At 42.6% G+C, this 17737-nt stretch overlaps 1 protein-coding gene across 1 annotated transcript in view; it reads left to right on the top strand.

Annotated features, from left to right (window-relative positions):
- LOC145414893 (PMS1 protein homolog 1-like) overlaps window positions 1-17737 on the top strand; it is a 50170-nt gene that overhangs the window by 15099 nt on the left and 17334 nt on the right. Inside the window, exons 8-10 of the mRNA XM_080284313.1 lie at window positions 8977-10071; window positions 15981-16218; window positions 17547-17688. Coding sequence (XP_080140439.1) covers window positions 8977-10071; window positions 15981-16218; window positions 17547-17688 — 1475 coding nt within the window. The remainder of the gene's footprint in view (window positions 1-8976; window positions 10072-15980; window positions 16219-17546; window positions 17689-17737) is intronic.

Consider the following 17737-nt stretch of genomic DNA (forward strand, 5'->3'; position numbering starts at 1 on the left):
TGAAATGAGGTCTATAATTGCCCACATTGCCCTCAGTCAAAGCAGGGATTCTCTGTTTGGCTCAGTGGCAGTGTGTGCATGTGTGGAGCGCAGGGGCCTGAGATTCAGTCTTGGCCAGACTTGTGATTAATTTGTCAAGTGTCATTCCAGTTATTACAGCATAACAGTGTGTCTTTTGTTGTAGTTTTCATGTTTTTTTTTGGCTCCTGTTGATCCTTTCGTAATATGGTAATTCTTCACTTAACTGTTCGTCACACACACACACACACACACACACACACACACACACACACACACACTCTCTCTCTCTCTCTCTCTCTCTCTCTCTCTCTCTCTCTCTCTCTCTCTCTCTCTCTCTCAACTGACAGAAGTAGGCCTCTCTCAGTACTAAGTTGTGGTTGTCTGAAAGTCAGGTGGTCACAGTTAGGAGGTAGAAATGAGTCTCCTTGGTTTCTGTTCAAATCAACTCTCCAGTCTGACTACACTTGGCTGTCAACCCATATGAATGAGGTCAGAGAGTTTCATCAGGTCAAAACAAATGCACTGCTGTAGTGAAAATGTGGATGAACCGTGTTTTATGACTGTAGTCGCAGCACACGATTCTGAGGTTGTCATTATCCTACCCTGGCAACCTACCATTCAAAAGTGCGTTCAATTTTGTATCATTATACACGAATCATATTACTATGCACGAATATATTATACACGAATATTATTATACACGAACACATTATACACAAATCACGTGCATCTCATATTATTTACAAAATCAGATCCACTTTTGAATGATAGGTTGCCAGGGCACGATAATAACAACCTCAGAGTCGCATGGCACGACTATAGTTGGAGCAGGTGGTGGTCAAGTGGGTAGAGAGGTGGTCAGTTTTCTGAATGGAATAAAATGTTGCATGACGTTTTCTTCCTTAATTTGAGGAGATGATGGTCAGGTGGAAGAGAAATGGTGTGTTTTCTGAATGGGGTGTGAGGTTGAGGCCAGGCAAGGGCAGGGAACAGTTTGATGTTTTGAATTGCATTAAAACAGATTTTACTCCTCTTCCTTAAGACCCACAAACATGGCATCAATACACCCCTGACAATACTAGTACACCAGTTCTGAATGAATTAGCATATACTGTGTTCAGTATGGATGGTGGGCATTAGCACTGAAGACTGGCGGTGACATGAACATGTGTGACGTGTAGTAGGACTGCTGAGCCTCAGGGAATGCACCATTGATTCTGTCTAGACCTGGTTAAAAAAAAATAAAAAATAAAAAATACAGTACAGTTAAAAACTCTCACATTAGAAATGCCTAACTGCATAGCCTTTTGGAAAATGGAAAATCTGGAATTGTATAGTAGCATTCATAATGATAACAATGAGAAAATCATATATGACTTGGGAGGAAGGTAGAGTCCCGGAGGATGGGAAGTCAGGTATAATTATTCCCATGTACAAAGGAAAAGGGGAAAGAGAAGAGTGTGGTAATCATAGGGGCATTTGTCTTCTTAGTGTAATAGGAAAGTTGTATGGTAGGATACTTATTGACAGAGTTAGGGAAAGAACAGAGGAATTAGTTGGAGAAGAACAGGGAGGCTTTAGGAAGGGAAGAGGTTGTGTAGATCAGATGGTCATTCTTAGATGTTTAGTGGAAAAGTTTCTAGAGAAGGGAAAGAAGTTGTATGTGGCTTTCTTGGATTTGGAGAAAGCATATGACAGGGTGGATGGACAGGGAATCATTTTCATTTTCAAAGGCTCCAACATGCATGCATGCATTGGCCATGGTCACCTAATGACGGCTCTCCATGCTGCTTGATCTCTGGCAGCCTCCCTATTCAGTCCCTTAACCCTGAGGTCACGCTCAATGACCTCGTCCCAGGTCTTTTTTCGATCTATCTCTCACTACCCAACCCCCAACATAAACACTTCTCACTTTCTGCACCCAGTTATCATCCCCCATCCTCTCCACATGTGGAAATGTGAAATGTGGAAAGTATTAAGAATATATGGAATAAATGGCTAGTTGTTGAATGCTGTGAAGAGTATGTATGAGGGTGCTAAGGCTACAGGGCATGTGGATAGTGGACTGAGTGAATTTTTCTGTTTGAAGGTTGGATTAAAACAGGGATGTCATGTCTCCCTGGTTGTTCAATCTGTATATGGATGGGATTATAAGAGATACAAGGTAGAGCAGTGGATGTTGGAGTGGCCCTAATGAGAGAGGTCAGTGTTTGGAAACTGCCTGTACTGATGTTTGCAGATGATACTGTATTGTTAAGACAAAGGGAACTGCAAGGCTTGATGAATGAGTTTGGGAGAGTGTGTAAGAAATGGAATCTAAAGGTGAAGTAGAGAAGAGTAAAGTTATGGTCTTTGAGAGATGTGAAACCACTGAATGTACAGTGAGGCTGGAAGAGGAGGAAATGGAAAATGTGAGTGCATTTAAGTACAGTACTTGGGTAGTGTGATGAGTATGGATGGAAGTTTAGAAGGTGAAGTGCTTGAAAGGGTACAACAGAGAAGAAAGGTTGCTGGTTCCTTGAAAGCAGTGATAAGCAACAGGGAAGTGAGCATGGAAGTAAAAAAGTCACTGCATGACTATTGTGATACCAACCCTGATGTATGGAAGTGAAGCTTGGACCTTGTTGGAAGGACACAAATCAAGAGTGAGAGCAGTGGAAATGAGTTATTTGAGAGGAACCTGTGGAGTTATGTGGAGAGACAGACTGACAGATGAGTAAGTGAAGGAGCGTTGTGGTGTGGATGTGGATGCGATAGAAAGTGTTAGGAGAAATACACTGTGGTGATTTGGCCTTGTGGAGAGGATGGAGAGTGTGAGACTAAAGAGGAGAGTGTATGCAAGTGAGATGGAGGGGAGGAGAGGGAAGGGTGGCCGAGGATGAGATGGAGGGATGGAATGGAGAGGTATATGAGAGAGGGGGGTGTGAGCTGGGAGCAGGGCAGTGAAATGGTGTTGGAGAGCGTGACATGGAGGCAATTTGTTTGTGGCCATTGCTTACGGGATTGAGGTGTCTGGCAATAGATAGATAGATCCTATTGTGAATACTGGCACTCCTCATTGTTGCTGTTGTTTTGGCCTCAGGCTCATTTGAATATAAACCCAGCAGGCCAAAAGTAGAAGCAGCTTTTCCTCTTTCTAGTGGATAGGAAGGTAGGAAGGGAGTTGAGGTGTGTTTGTATAATCAGTCAGGTGTGTATAATAAGGCAGCTTCATTGTTCAGGTATGTCAATGCCAGCACGTTCAGGCATCCTTCCCCAGCACTGGCAGTCCCAATTATAAGTCAGGGATTTGATTCGATATATCACAATAGTTTTCATATACAATTGGTAGTGTAAATGAGGAGTAACTGTAGTTGCGACACTCAACTCTGAGGTTGTCATTATCGTACCCTGGCAACCTACCCATCAACTGTGCTTTCAGTTTCGTATCATATTATCCTCAAATTATATTATTATACACAAATATATTATACACGAATATTATCATACACAAACATATTGTACTCGAATCATGGGCATATCTTATTATACACGAATCACGGGCATATCATATTATACACGAATCACAGGCATATCATATTATACACGAATCACGGGCATATCATATTATACATGAAATTGGAAACGCAGTTGACAGGTAGGTTGCCAGGGTAAGATAATGACAACCTCAGAGTCATGTGCCGTGACTTTAGTATATTTGCTTTATACCATGAAATTTTAATGGACCTTTTTTTTTCTACATATTAGTGTGGACTTCTGTCTATCTATCTATTGCCAGACGCCTCAATCCCGTTTGGGGTGGCCACAAACAAATCGCCTCCAATTCGCCCTGTCCCTCGCCATTTCACTCCCCTGCTCCCAGCTCACACCCCCCTCTCTCATATACCTCTCCACCCCATCCCTCCATCTCATCCTCGGCCTCCCCCTCCCTCTTTCCCCCTCCACCTCACTCACATACACTCTCTTCGTCAGTCTTTCACCCTCCATCCTCTCCACATGGCCAAACCACCTCAGTGTGTTCCTCATAACGCTTCCTATCACATCCACATCAACACCACAACGCTCCTTTATATCCTCATTCGTCAGCCTGTCTCTCCATGTGACTCCACAGGCTCCTCTTAAATAACTCATTTCCACTGCTCTCACTCTTGACTTGTGTCCTTCCAACAACGTCCAAGCTTCACTTCCGTACGTTAGAGTTGGTATCACAATACTGTCATGTAGTAACTTTTTCACTTCCATGCTCACTTCCCTGTTTCTTATCACTGCTTTCAAAGAACCAGCAACCTTTCTTCCCTGCTGTACCCTTTCAAGCACTTCACCCTCCAAACCTCCATCATTACTCATCACACTACCCAAGTACTTAAACGTACTCACATTTTCCAATTCCTCACCATCCAACCTCGCTGTACATTCACTGACTTCACCTCTCTCAAAGACCATCACTTTACTCTTCCCTACATTCACCTTTAGATTCCGTTTCTTACACACTCTCCCAAACTCATCCACCAAGCCTTGCAGCTCTCCTTCGTCTTCACTCAACAACACAATATCATCTGCAAACAACAGTACAGTAATCCCGCATTTTTTGCGGATTTCTTGTCTACGGTTTTGCCCTCTCGCGGATTTTCTTAGCATTAATAAGTTCAACAAAAATATCCTTGAATATACAGAAAACAAAAAATTTGAAATTCCCGCAACTTCCAATTGTAGCGTGGTAAACTCACGCCACCCTCTGTCCCTTTCCCGTGGCCCCTCTGCCAGTGTTACCATATCTAGCATAATTTTATTCTTTTAGCATAATTTTGATAAAATTTTCGAGTCTGGAATATTTTTTAGCATATTAGAAGTTTTAGCATCATTCTAGTATAATTTAGAATGGAATGGAATATTTTTGGAATAATTTTATAAAAGCTACAAATCAGAGAGAGAGAGAGAGAGAGACGAATAAGGTGAGAAGATGTAAGGTTTGAATAGTTGGTTACTTTCAGTTTGGGCTTGGTTGGGTTGGATTAGGTTAGGTTGGATTAGGTTAGGTTAGGTTTTAGGTTAGGTTCGGTTTGGTTCGGTTAGGTTTGGTTAGGATAAGTTTGAGCTTTGTATTTTACCCATGAAACCTAGGTTTTTCCGATGGATTTTGGTATGATTCATTCGATTTTCAGCTTCATTTCAGTCGGAAATGACCATTTTCTGTGTTTCCCCCCCTCCCTATAACCCCCGATTCCCCAAAGCTCCCCCATTGTTGCAGGGGGATGGGGGGGTCATATCTCAAAATCTGGTTATTTCTGACGGAAATGATGCTCAAAATCGAATGAATCACATCAAAATCCATCAGAAAAACGTAAGTTTCGTGGGAAAAAGCAGTATGGGTAGATACCGATATTTACCCTCTTACTGTATGTAGGTTCATTTTAATATTTTCATAGTAAACAGTACATAATTAATATGTAGCATGAATATGTATAGAATTTTATTATTTAGCTTCAAGTTAGCATAATTCATTTTTTACTTGGAACAAATTTGCTCAATCTAGCATAATTTTTTCACTGCCCTAGCATAACTTCGTTGTTTGGATATGGCAACACTGCTCTCTGCCCCACATTCTTCAGTCAACGCCTGACTGCCTCACGTGTTTGGTGTTCTTGTAACTGCACTATGATACGAGCCTCTTGCCTCCCACTTGCTTTCCACATGGCCCCAGGACGTAAGCCAGCCTCACCAAAGGCTAATAATACAATTAGTAAGAACTCCAAAGTGACAAAACGATCAAGTTATGACCTTAGCAGAGAAAATTGTGTTACTGGACAAGCTAAGAAACGACCGTGCGAGTGTTTGCTATCACCAGTTAATGCATCTTTTTATTTTGTACTGTTTTGTTAATAAATGTGTAGATAATTGTGTATTACAGTACGGTGTTTACGTTTTTCCTTCATAATGGAGTATGTGCTTTCAATCTTGTAAGAAGGTATTTCGGGATGAGTATGGAGGTTTCGGGACAATTCGCAGTCACAACAAACACGAAACAATTCGCCTTCATTAATGAAGATAGCTATGGGTGACGCTAGAATATAATTCAAAGGCGACTACAGCGAGGAAGAAACAAGTTAATTATTGACTAAAGGTGCAACTAATAAATAATATCCAGAACCTACGCTACTGAACATAGACTGCTGGATCCCCCTGAAATATAGTTATTAAAGTATTGATTAATTAATAATAAGTATATTGATGAAAGTATTGATTAGTATATTTATAGAATGGCGGGGAATCGTCCAGGGTGCGAATTGTTCTGAAGGGGAATCGTCCATGTTTTGACGGGGAATTGTCTGACGGCGAATTGTCTCGCAATCAGTATGGACATGGACTGTGTGATGGGCAGCATGGTGGACACAAGTGCAAGTTTTCAATTGTTAATAGAGTATTCGCGGAATTGACTTTTCGCGGGGGTTACAAGAACGTAACTACCGCGAAATATGCGGGATTACTGTACAGGGAGTTTCCAAACACTATCCTCTCTCACCATGGCCACTCCAACATCCACTACCCTACCTTGTACCTCTTTTATTACCCCATCCATGTACAGATTGAACAACCATGGAGACATGACACATCCCTGTTTCAACCCAACCTTCAAAGAGAAAAATTCACTTAGTTCACCATCCACACGCACTGCAGCCTTCGCACCATCGTACATACTCTTCACAGCATTCAACAACTTTCCATCTACTCCATATATTCTTAACACTTTCCACAATCCTTGTCTATCCACCCTGTCATATGCTTTCTCCAAATCCATGAATGCCGCATACAACTTCTTTCCCTTCTCTAGACACTTTTCCACTAAAGATCTGAGAATGAATATCGGATCTACACAACCTCTTCCCTTCCTAAAGCCTCCCTGTTCTTCTCCAACTAATTCCTCTGTTCTTTCTCTAACTCTGTCAATAAGTATCCTACCATACACTTTTCCTATTATACTAAGAAGACAAATGCCCCTATGATTACCACACACTTCTTTTTCCCCTTTTCCTTTGTACAAGGGAATAATTATACCTGACTTCCAATCCTCCGGGACTCTACCTTCCTCCCAGGCCAATCTGCACATCTTCCACATCCATTCTACTACTATCTCTCCCCCATGCTTCAGCATTTCACCACACACTCCATCAATTCCTGGGGCTTTCCCCGATTTAACTTTCTTCATTGCTTCCACAACTTCTATCCTACTGATTTCTTCCTGTCTTCTCACCTCCCTCCTTCTCCCAGCCATTCCCCAGCCACTTATACTCGCATTACTTCCATCCTCTATGTTCAACAATTCCTTAAAGTGTTCTCTCCATCTGCTCACTTTTTCTCCCTTCTCCACTAGTAATCTACCATTTTTATCTTTCACTCCCCTGCTAACTTCACTTCCACCCTGTCTTACTCTTTTCACCTCTCTCCAGAACATTTCTTTACAGTCCCTCCACTTTACACTCAAATTTCTTCCAAATTCCTCATCCACTCTCTTCTTACTCTCTCTTACTAATCTTTTCACCTCTCTCTTTCTTTCTACATATAACTCTCTCTTCCGCCTTTCAACCTCTTCCACGCCCCTATTTCTCATCCATTCATTGTATGCTTTCTTCTTTTGTGCCACAGCCTGTTTCACCTCTTCAGTCCACCACGCTGTTCCTTGCACCCCCCTCCGTCTTCTCTTCCTTCCACACACCACATCACATGCTGCACATATTTCTTCTGTAAATATTCTACACACACCTTCCACGTCTCCCATCTGCTCCAATTCATATTTGCCCAATCGTTCCTCCACTTCTCTCTTATACTCTGCCTTTTTCTCATCCTCCTGTAACCTTTCCACTCTCCTTGCAACTACTCCTTCCTCTCGTCTTTCCCTTCTTCTATTCCTCCAACTTTCTTGTGCTTTAATTCTGGCCATCACCAAGTAGTGGTCAGAAAGTCCACTCCCCCAACCTCTATACACTCTTGCATCCATTACACATCTTCGCATCCTTTCATCCACACACACATAATCAATCATTGCCTTCCTTTCATTCAGTTCACCACCCACCCTTCTCATCACTCGCCATGTATACCTGTGAATCATTTTATGCCTGAAGAGGGTATTGGCTATCACCAACCCCCTCCCACCACAAATGTCCACTAACGCACTCCCATTCTCATCTATCTCAGCAGGCACACCCCACTCACCAACTATTCCATCCACCTTCACATTCCCAACTTTACCATTCATATCACCAATCAAAAACACTCTCTCATTCCTTCCAAACTTTTCCATGCACACTTCTACATTTGTCCAGAACTCTTCTCTCACTCTTCTAGCACGATCTTGCGTTGGCGCATACACACACACAATCGCCCACATTTGTATTCCAACTTTCAACTTTACCCACACAATCCTTGACCCAACTGATCCATACTGTCTTATGCTCCTCTTCCATCTTTTACTCACAACTATACATACTCCTTCCTTTGCCCTCTCATTCTCACCTACTCCTGCACATATACCCCATCCATACTCCCATTCTCTCACACTTTCTCCTCTCCATTTTGTTTCAGTTATTCCACATACATCCACTTTCGCATCCTCAAGCACCTGGACAATCTTTCTCTCTTTCACCTCATCATTCGCTCCCCTTACATTCCAGGTTCCAATTACAATGTCCTTTGTCCGGTCCTTGGTCGTCATCGTTTGGTCAGTCCTTGTCGGAGGCTTATTGTTTGTTTTTTTAGTTAGTTGTTTTCCGGGGAGGGGCACTAACCCTCCGCCAACCCTTTTAGTCGCCTTTTACGACAAGCAGGGATACTGGGGGAGTATTCTTGAAAACCCCCCCTACCCCCAGGGGGGGTAAAGAATGTCAAAACATAAATAGGTGAAGACATATTAAATGAGGATTTATTGTATTAAGTTTGTCTCATACTAAAAATCAATTACAGGATGAGGTTTTGGAAGCATTGAAATGGATGTTGATTGCCCTGTACCAGCCGACAAACTCATCTGATGTGAGTGCTGAGGCTGGGGATGTGGACACAGACATCACTTGTACCTTCTCTGCCATCACACAGTCACCCATGCACCAACACCCACCTAACGTACCTAAGACAACTATACTGAATGGTGACTCTTGCTCTAATAGTGTACAAGAAGAGGAAAACATGTTTGTTGAAGAGAGTGCAACATCAAAGGGAAGAACAGAAGTGCCAGGCATGAACCAAATTGAGAATATTAATGATAATAAGAATGTTCAGCAAAATATTCCTGAGAAGACAGACTCCAGTAATAATTCACGATACTCGGATTGTACGCAGAATCAAAATACTTCCCTTATTTTACCCGCTACTTTAAAAGTTATTGGTCGTTCTGAACGCGGTATATCTACTAACCATGTTGGGAAAGGGTCTGTTATTACTTTTGAAAATAAAGTACTTACAAGCACCCAGGACAGCAAAACCGATGGCATTTTCCCTTCTGTCTCGGATATTTGTGTGACTCCTATTGAAAGGAGACATAATTGCATGGAAGTGACCAATGATGATATAGTTGGCATGCAGGACAACCCTCAGGATCAAGTTTCATCTCTGACTGAGTGTTTACAGATGACAGATGACAAAGCTGAAGATCAAAGAGAACCAGTCAAACCTAAATCATGTGTGCAAGAGGCAGACAGTGTTATAGGTGGCCAGTGTAGACAGGACACAAGTAAGCTACATGATACCATAATGGGCTCAGATGGTGTTCCTGTGTATCTCATACCACCACTGCCTCAGCCTGAAAATGTAACCACTCAAAATACTACTCCAAATCACACCACTCCCAGAGATATTGGGCAGAACAGTGAGCACGATCAGAGCAGTGTGCAAAACAAGCAGTATAATTTTAAGAAACTGTCTTCAGCTCAGAATTCAAATGCTCAGAATAAACCAGTGTGCGAATCTCCAGATGCATGCAGTACCAGTAGTGAAGCAGGGCAGGAAGGCAGTAAAGGAGGATCATGGAGCAGAGGTGGTACAATAAATGGCAAGGATATTCAGGTAAGCTGAGAATTGACACAGGCTTTGTTGTTGTGACCTTGAACTGATGTGGATATGATCCTGGTGGACTGCAGACTGAAGTTGCCCTTCTCCAAGCCACCATCCTCCTTTTGGGGATTGGTGGAGGGAGGGAGTTGTAGGACATTTGTATCAGTGCCATCATATGAAGATTAACCTCTGCAGCACAAATCACGGTCTGTCAGTTCCTTATAGTGGTAGGAGGGGGCACTCACCATCCACTCACTCGATGTAGCGCTGCTCTCATGTGGCTGTCCTTTCCTCTCTTCCTTCCTTCTTTCTTTCCTTCCTTCCTCTTCTGTCTTCCTCGCCTTCATTCTTTCCTCTTCCTTCTGTCCATGGGTGACTCTACACAGAGTGACAAGCCAAATGGTTTCCTGTCCACCAGGAAACCATTTACTATGCTGGGTGGTAACCATACAACCAAATTATAGTGCCTGGTGGTTTAGTGAGTAATTACGGCACTCCAGTCAGATTGAGCTGGTGCATGTTTATATCCAAGGGCTAGTTGCTCATGTAATGCCACTCAGGGATGATTGAGGCTGGTTACTCTCATCATAAATGTCAGGACCAACTTGCCTAGCCCCAGGTTCCTATGCTTCTCATGGGGCAACATAGGATTGGGTGATGGATGGATGGACAAAGGAAATGGGGAAATAGAAGTGTGTGGTAATCATGGGGGCATTTGTCTTTTTATTGTAATAGGAAAAGTGCCTGGTAGGATACTTATTGACAGAGTTAGGGAAGGAACAGAGGAATTAGTTGGAGAAGAACAGGGAGCTTTTAGGAAGGGAAGAGGTTGTGTAGATCAGATATTCATTCTTAGATCTTTAGTGGAGAAGTTTCTAGAGAACGGGAGGAAATTGTATGCTGCTTTCATGGATTTGGAGAATGCATATGACAGAGTGGATGGACAAGGATTGTGGAAAATACTAAGAATACATGGAGTAAATGGGAAGTGTTGAATGCCAGGAAGAGTATGTATGAGGGTGCTAAAGCTGCAGTGTGTGTGGATGGTGATTTGAGTGAATTTTTCTATCTGTATGTTGGATTGAAACAGGGATGTGTCATGTTGTTCAGTCTCTATGTGGATGGAGTTATAAAAGAGATACAAGATAGGGCAGTGAATGTTGGAACAGCCCTAATGAGGGCAGTGTTTGGAAACTTCCTGTTCTGTTGTTTGCAGATGATACTGTATTGTTAATTTAGGACAAAGGGGAACCGCAAGGCTTGGTGAAGGAGTTCAAATGGAATCCAGGGTGAATGTAGAGAAAAGTTGTGGTTTTTGAGAGAAGTGAAGTCACTGAGTGCACAGTGAGGTTGGATGACGAGGAAATGGAAAATGTGAGTGCATTTAAGTGCTTGGGTAATGCGATGAGTAAGGATGGAAGTTTAGAGGATGAAGTTCTTGAAAGGGTACAGTGGGAAGAAAAGTTGCTGGTTCTTTGAAAGCAGTGATATGAAATAGTGAAGTGTGCATGGAACTAAACAAGTCACTGCATGATAGTATTGTGATACCAACTCTGACCAATGGAAGTGAAGTTTGGACGTTGTTGTAGGGACACAAGTCAAGAGTGAGATCAGGGGAAATGAGTTATTTGAGAGGTGCATGTGGAGTCTCATGGAGAGACTGACAAATAAAGATGTGAAGGAGCATTATGGTGTGGATGTGGATGTGATAGAAAGTGTTAGAAGTACATTGAGGTGGTTTGGCCATGTGGAGAGGATGGAGAGCAAGAGACTAACAAGGAGAATGTATGTGAGTAAGGTGGAGGGGAGGAGAGGGAGAGGGAGACCAAGGATGAGGTAGGGGCGGTGGAGAGGTAGGCCAGCATGCTCTCCAGTACAAATTTCTCTAACAATCTACACCAACTACATGCACAGTACACACTACACTTCCTATTCAAAGTTTAACAAATGGCGTCTCTTCACCAAGCCTCGGAGTCCCCAGGGGGGGAGGACCATAAATGCCCCCACCATCCGCCCCTCTCCCGGTGATGACTCGAGGTACCTGGAACCACTGTCTGACTCTCTTCTTCTTCATTTCTGCAACACTCGCGGCCTTTCCTCTAACTTTCGCTCTGTTGAGCACCACCTCTCCTCCTCTAAACCTCACCTTCTTTTTCTAATGGAGACTCAGCTGTTTGAGGCAACTGACAGCAAACCCTTTTCTGTATCCTCCTACTTTCTCTATACTCATTTCAAAGCCAAAGGTGGCTGTTGTGTATATAATTATATGCAACGACTTATCTTGCTCTCGTGTTCCTGAACTCGATTCTTCTGAATTCTCTACACTCTGGCTTCGGCTTTCCTGTCATTCTCTGACTAAATATATCTGTGCTGTTTACTTATCCCCTAATTCTACTGACTATCAAAAATTCTTCGACTATCTTACTTCTACGATGGAACACATTCTGTCCATTTCTCCTTTCTCTGAAACCTCCATTCTTGGAGATTTCAATGTTCACCACCACCTTTGGCTCTCCTCTCCTTTCACTGATCCACCTGGTGAACAAGCCTACATCTTTTCTATCCTTAATGACCTAGAGCAGCTTGTACAGCACCCTACCCGTATCCCTGACCGCCTTGGAGAGAGCTCCAACATATTTGACCTCTTCCTCACAACTAATCCTTCTGATTACTCTGTTAATCTTTTCTCTCCGTTTGGCTCCTCCGATCACAACCTTATCACCTTAACCTGTCCTATCACTCTGGTACGGCCTGTGGACCCTCCAGGGAAACGTCGTCTGTTGCATTTTGGAGCCACGGACTGGGAGGCCCTCAGGCAGTACTTCTTTGATTTTCCCTGGAATGATTATTGCTTCCATGGCTGGGAGCCATCTGAGTGTGCCTTGCGCATTACGGAGGTTATTCTCTCGGGCATGGAAGCATACATTCCTTTCTCATATCCTTTGACTAACGCAAGAAAGCCTTGGTTTAATCACGCTTGTTCTAATGCTGTCCACAACAAGGAGAGGGCCTACAAAAGGTACTGGAGCCAACCCACACCTGAATCACATAATCTTTACGTTTCTGCCCGGAATCGTGCTAAGTCTGTTCTTCGCTCTACTAAAAATAATTTGATCCATACTGAATGCTCTCAACTCTCCAACTTGAATTCTTCCCACTCCTTCTGGCACCTTGCCAAAAATCTTTCTAACTTTACCTCATCATCCTTCCCTCCTCTTTTCTGCTCTGATGGTTCTGTAGCTATTTCTTCTACTGATAAAGCAGATCTCTTCGCACAGACTTTCTCCTCCAATTCCACCTTAGACAATTCCGGTGCTGTTCCTCCATCACTTCCCCCCTCTGACTTCCTCATGGCTGACATTAAAATTTCTTCGGTTGATGTATTTTCTGCCATCACTGGCCTCAGTGCTAACAAGGCATATGGGCCTGATGGGGGTCCCTCCTGTTGTTCTCAAGAACTGTGCTTCTGTGCTTACACCCTGCCTAGGCAAACTCTTTCGTCTTTGACTGTCAACTTGTACCTTTCCTTCTTGCTGGAAGTTTGCTCTCATTCAGCCAGTCCCAAAGAAGGGTGACCACTCCCAACCCTCCAACTATCGTCCAATTGCTTTAACGTCCTGTATTTCAAAAGTTTTCAAGTCAATTCTCAATAGAAAAATTTTAAGGCATCTTTCCTATCACAACCTTCTTTCCGATCGTCAGTACGGGTTCCATCAGGGACGCTCCACTGGCGATCTTCTCACCTACCTTTCAGACTCCTGGTCATCCTCCTTTCGGGACTTTGGCGAAAGCTTTAACATTGCACTTGATATCTCAAAGGCTTTCGATCGAGTCTGGCATAAATCTTTAATTTCCAAACTGCCCTCCTACGGTTTCTATCTGTGCCTTCATCGCTAGCTTCCTTTCTGGTCGTTCTATAGCCACTGTTGTAGACGGCCATCATTCTTCTCCTAGATCTATCAACAGTGGTGTTCCTCAGGGCTCTGTCCTATCACCAACTCTCTTCCTTTTATTCATCAATGATCTTCTAAGCTGTACATCTAACCCTATCCACTCATACACTGATGACTCCACCCTTCACCTTTCCATTCGATTCCCGCAACGCCCATCTCAACAGTTACTTCAACAAACAAGGGATGAGGCTATGGCACACCTAATGTCTGACTTAGCTCGTATCTCTGACTGGGGTAAAAATAATATGGTTGTTTTTAATGCATCTAAGACTCAATTCTTACACCTATCAACCCGACAAAATCTTCCACAGGTATACCCACTAATGTTTAATAATATTTAGCCTAATCCCGCATCATCCTTGAACATGCTTGGGGTTTCATTTACTCGGGACTTATCTTGGAAAGATCATATTACATCTCTTGTAAAATCTGCTTCCAAGAGATTGGGTGTGCTAAGCCGACTCCGCTCTTTCTTTACCCCTGCACAATTGTTGACTCTATACAGGGGTTTTATCTGCCCCTGTGTGGAGTACAACTCTCATGTGTGGGGAGGCTCCCCACATACAGCTCTTCTCAATAGGGTGGAGTCAAAGGCTTTTCGTCTCATTAACTCTCCTCCTCTTACTGACTCCCTTCAACCTCTGTCTCTTCGCCGCACTGTTGCATCTTTATCTCTTTTCTGTCACTACTTTAATGGTCACTGCTCCTCTGAACTGTCTGCTTGTATTCCTCCACCTCTACGACGGGCGCGTAGCACCCGTCTAGCAGCAAACTCTCATCCCTTTTCCGTCCAACTCTCTAATGCAAGAGTTAACCGTTACTCCCAGTCTTTCATTTATGCAACAGGTCAGCTCTGGAACTGTCTCCCTCTGTCTGTATTTCCTGCTGCGTATGGTCTCCAGTCTTTCAAACGCAGTGTGTCGAGGCATCTCAAAATGATCGGATCTTGAATTTGGCTCTGTACTGTATTATGTTTTTCTCTTGGAGGGAACTGTTACTGCGGGCTCATGGCCTTTGGTTCCTTCTTCCTTGCAAAAAAAAAAAAAATAAGTTAGGCGGGTATGAGCTGGGGGGAGGGCAGTGAAATGATGGGGGGACAGGATGACATGGAGGCAATTTGTTTGTTTCCACCCCTTGTGGGATTGGCCTGTCTGGCAGTAGGTAGATAGATAGATAGACTATTTTAAAGAACACAAATGAACATCCATACTTCATCATGCAGACTGTACAGTATTCTCCTCTGATGTCACTTTTTTTCCTTCTCATATATTCATACACACATCCATGATGACATCGTACATTTTTCATCAGACCCATCATCATAACAAATCAATGCCGATATTGAGCCCAACACAATCTGGAATGAACCACTTAGAGAGTGTGATAAGTACACTAGAAACAAGTCTATTCAATACAGAAGTCAAGGAGAACTCTTAAATCCAGGTGACATCAGTTTAACTTATTTATTCTTGCTCTTATGACTTTGCCTGCAGTTGATGGGTCTGCTCATTCAAACAGATTGAGGTTGTTCTGTTCTACACTACAGTACTACTAATTAGAGTAGTAATAGACTTTACCAATCCACCCTCTGCATCCAGCTTGTCAAACACATTTTACTATACTCCAAGGAGTACCTCTTCATCATCATCATCATCATCATCATCATATGATAATGATGATGATTACTCAAGTGTAAGCATGGAATTGGTAGACCAAAACAATGACAGTTTTATTTCTCTCAGAACATAATAATAAAAACTGCTACAACCACCTCCACTTTCCAGTACTGCACTACAGCGGTGGTGCATTGGAGGTCTTTTGTGACACTTGTACAGTATATTTGTTTATGTTTCGTGTTTACTGTGTTGCAGCAAGACTGTTCTGAACACCACCCCATGTAGTACACCATCCCTACTTTGCTGTGTCATAATCCTGGTGATTTAATTAATTTTGCTTCCCTCTTCCAAGACTGTGCGGTTGCTGACACCAACAGTTGGACCCAAGAGCAAAGATGGTCAAGTAGGGAGTGTGCAAGGGAAGAGGGACAGACCAGAGGGAGGTGCTGGTAAGGAAAGTCCACAGACACCACCGAAGAAGGTAAAGGTCAGCTCACTTGGACCTACCAGTTTTGACTATATATGTGGCAAGCCAGTCAAGAAGCCGTCAAGCCCATTTATTATATTTTCAAGGGAAATTCGAAGTCAAGGTAATATACAGAAGTTTATGTTGATTTTGACAACTGCTTTGATATGCCTCTTTGTTGATGTCAGTGAAGTAATGTACCCCTTATTGGGTAGAGGTTAAGTGAACTAAGAATTTAAACTAATTTAATTTCCAGTGGATTAGAAAATATATATGGTAGAACATTTGATGACAGGCTTCAGGAGAGAACTAAGGAATTGGTTGGAGAGGAAAAAAAGGGATTTTAGAAGGAGAGGGGATGTGTAGATCAGATATTTTCTCAAAGGTGTATGGCAGAAAAGTACCTGTATTTAGAAAAGGGATAGTTGTATGGTGCCTAATGCATTTGGAGGAGGCATGTAATAGAGTAATTAGACAAGGAATGCAGATGCTGAAAGTATATGGAGTAGATGGAATATTTGTGAATGTCATGAAGAGTACTCTAGGCCATCAGACAATTAGAGTCCGTGGAAAATAAACCACGTTGTTTCCCTTATTTGAATGCTGGACTGAAATGAGGATGTGTCTTGTCAATGTGAATGTTCATTCTATAATTATAGATAGATAGATGGATATTGTACATAGACAAATAGATGAGTGACGTTATAAAAGAAACATAAGGCAGGGCAAGGGATGATGGAGTATGCTTAGTGAGAGATGGTTGTGTATGAAAATTACTTGTACTCATGCTTGCTAATGATACTTTTTTGTTAATGGAAGATGAGCAGGAGTTGCAAGGCTTGGTGAATGAGTTTGGAAAGTATGAAGGTAAATGAAGCAGGGAGTAAAGTTATGGTTTTGAGGAGGACGGAAGTCATGGGGTCCATAATGAGGCTGAATGGTTAGGAAATGGAGAATGTGAGTGCTGTCTTCAAGTATTTAGGAAGTATGATGAGCTAAGGCAGGAGTTTAGAGGATGGTGTACAAGTTGGGGTATAGGAGGGAAGGTAGCAACTGCTGTGAGGGCAGAGACGAGGAGTAAGGAAGTGAACTTGGAAGTAAAGAAGTAATTGCATGACAGCATTGTGATTCCCACTTTAATATATGGAAGTGAAACTTGTACTCTGTCAGAATTTAACTCATCACTCACTTGTCATTTTTTTATAATATATGGTGGTGTGAGGTAAGCTCAAGAAACAGGGAAAGATAAAATTCAGACTTAACGTGGGAGAACTATCGACAGCATATCCAGTGCAATGTGTCACTCATTATTGAAGCCCTTGAAATCCTGTCTATCTGATCCAGTTGTCAGTCTCTCCAAATTTGAATATAATTATCAGCTAGTAGGAAGAATGAAATAAAATTGGCCACTGGGAAGTGAAGGTGTTATTGTGGTTTGTGTTGTGTCTTCAGTGTTGTCGGAACATCCCGGGGCAGACTTCGCATTCATTGCCCAGCAGATGGCTGCCAGGTGGAAGGCTCTTCCACCTGATCAAAAACTTCATTACAATAATCTGGCCAAGACAGAATCAGAGAAATACCAAGAGCAACTCAGGTGAGTTACTTTTATAATTATGGTATTATTTTCTTACAGTTCACCGACA

Source organism: Coenobita brevimanus, chromosome 13, assembly GCF_032717465.1.
Source record: "Coenobita brevimanus isolate Jiangsu-jjx chromosome 13, ASM3271746v2, whole genome shotgun sequence".
In the NCBI taxonomy this organism is placed as follows: Eukaryota; Metazoa; Arthropoda; class Malacostraca; order Decapoda; family Coenobitidae; genus Coenobita; species Coenobita brevimanus.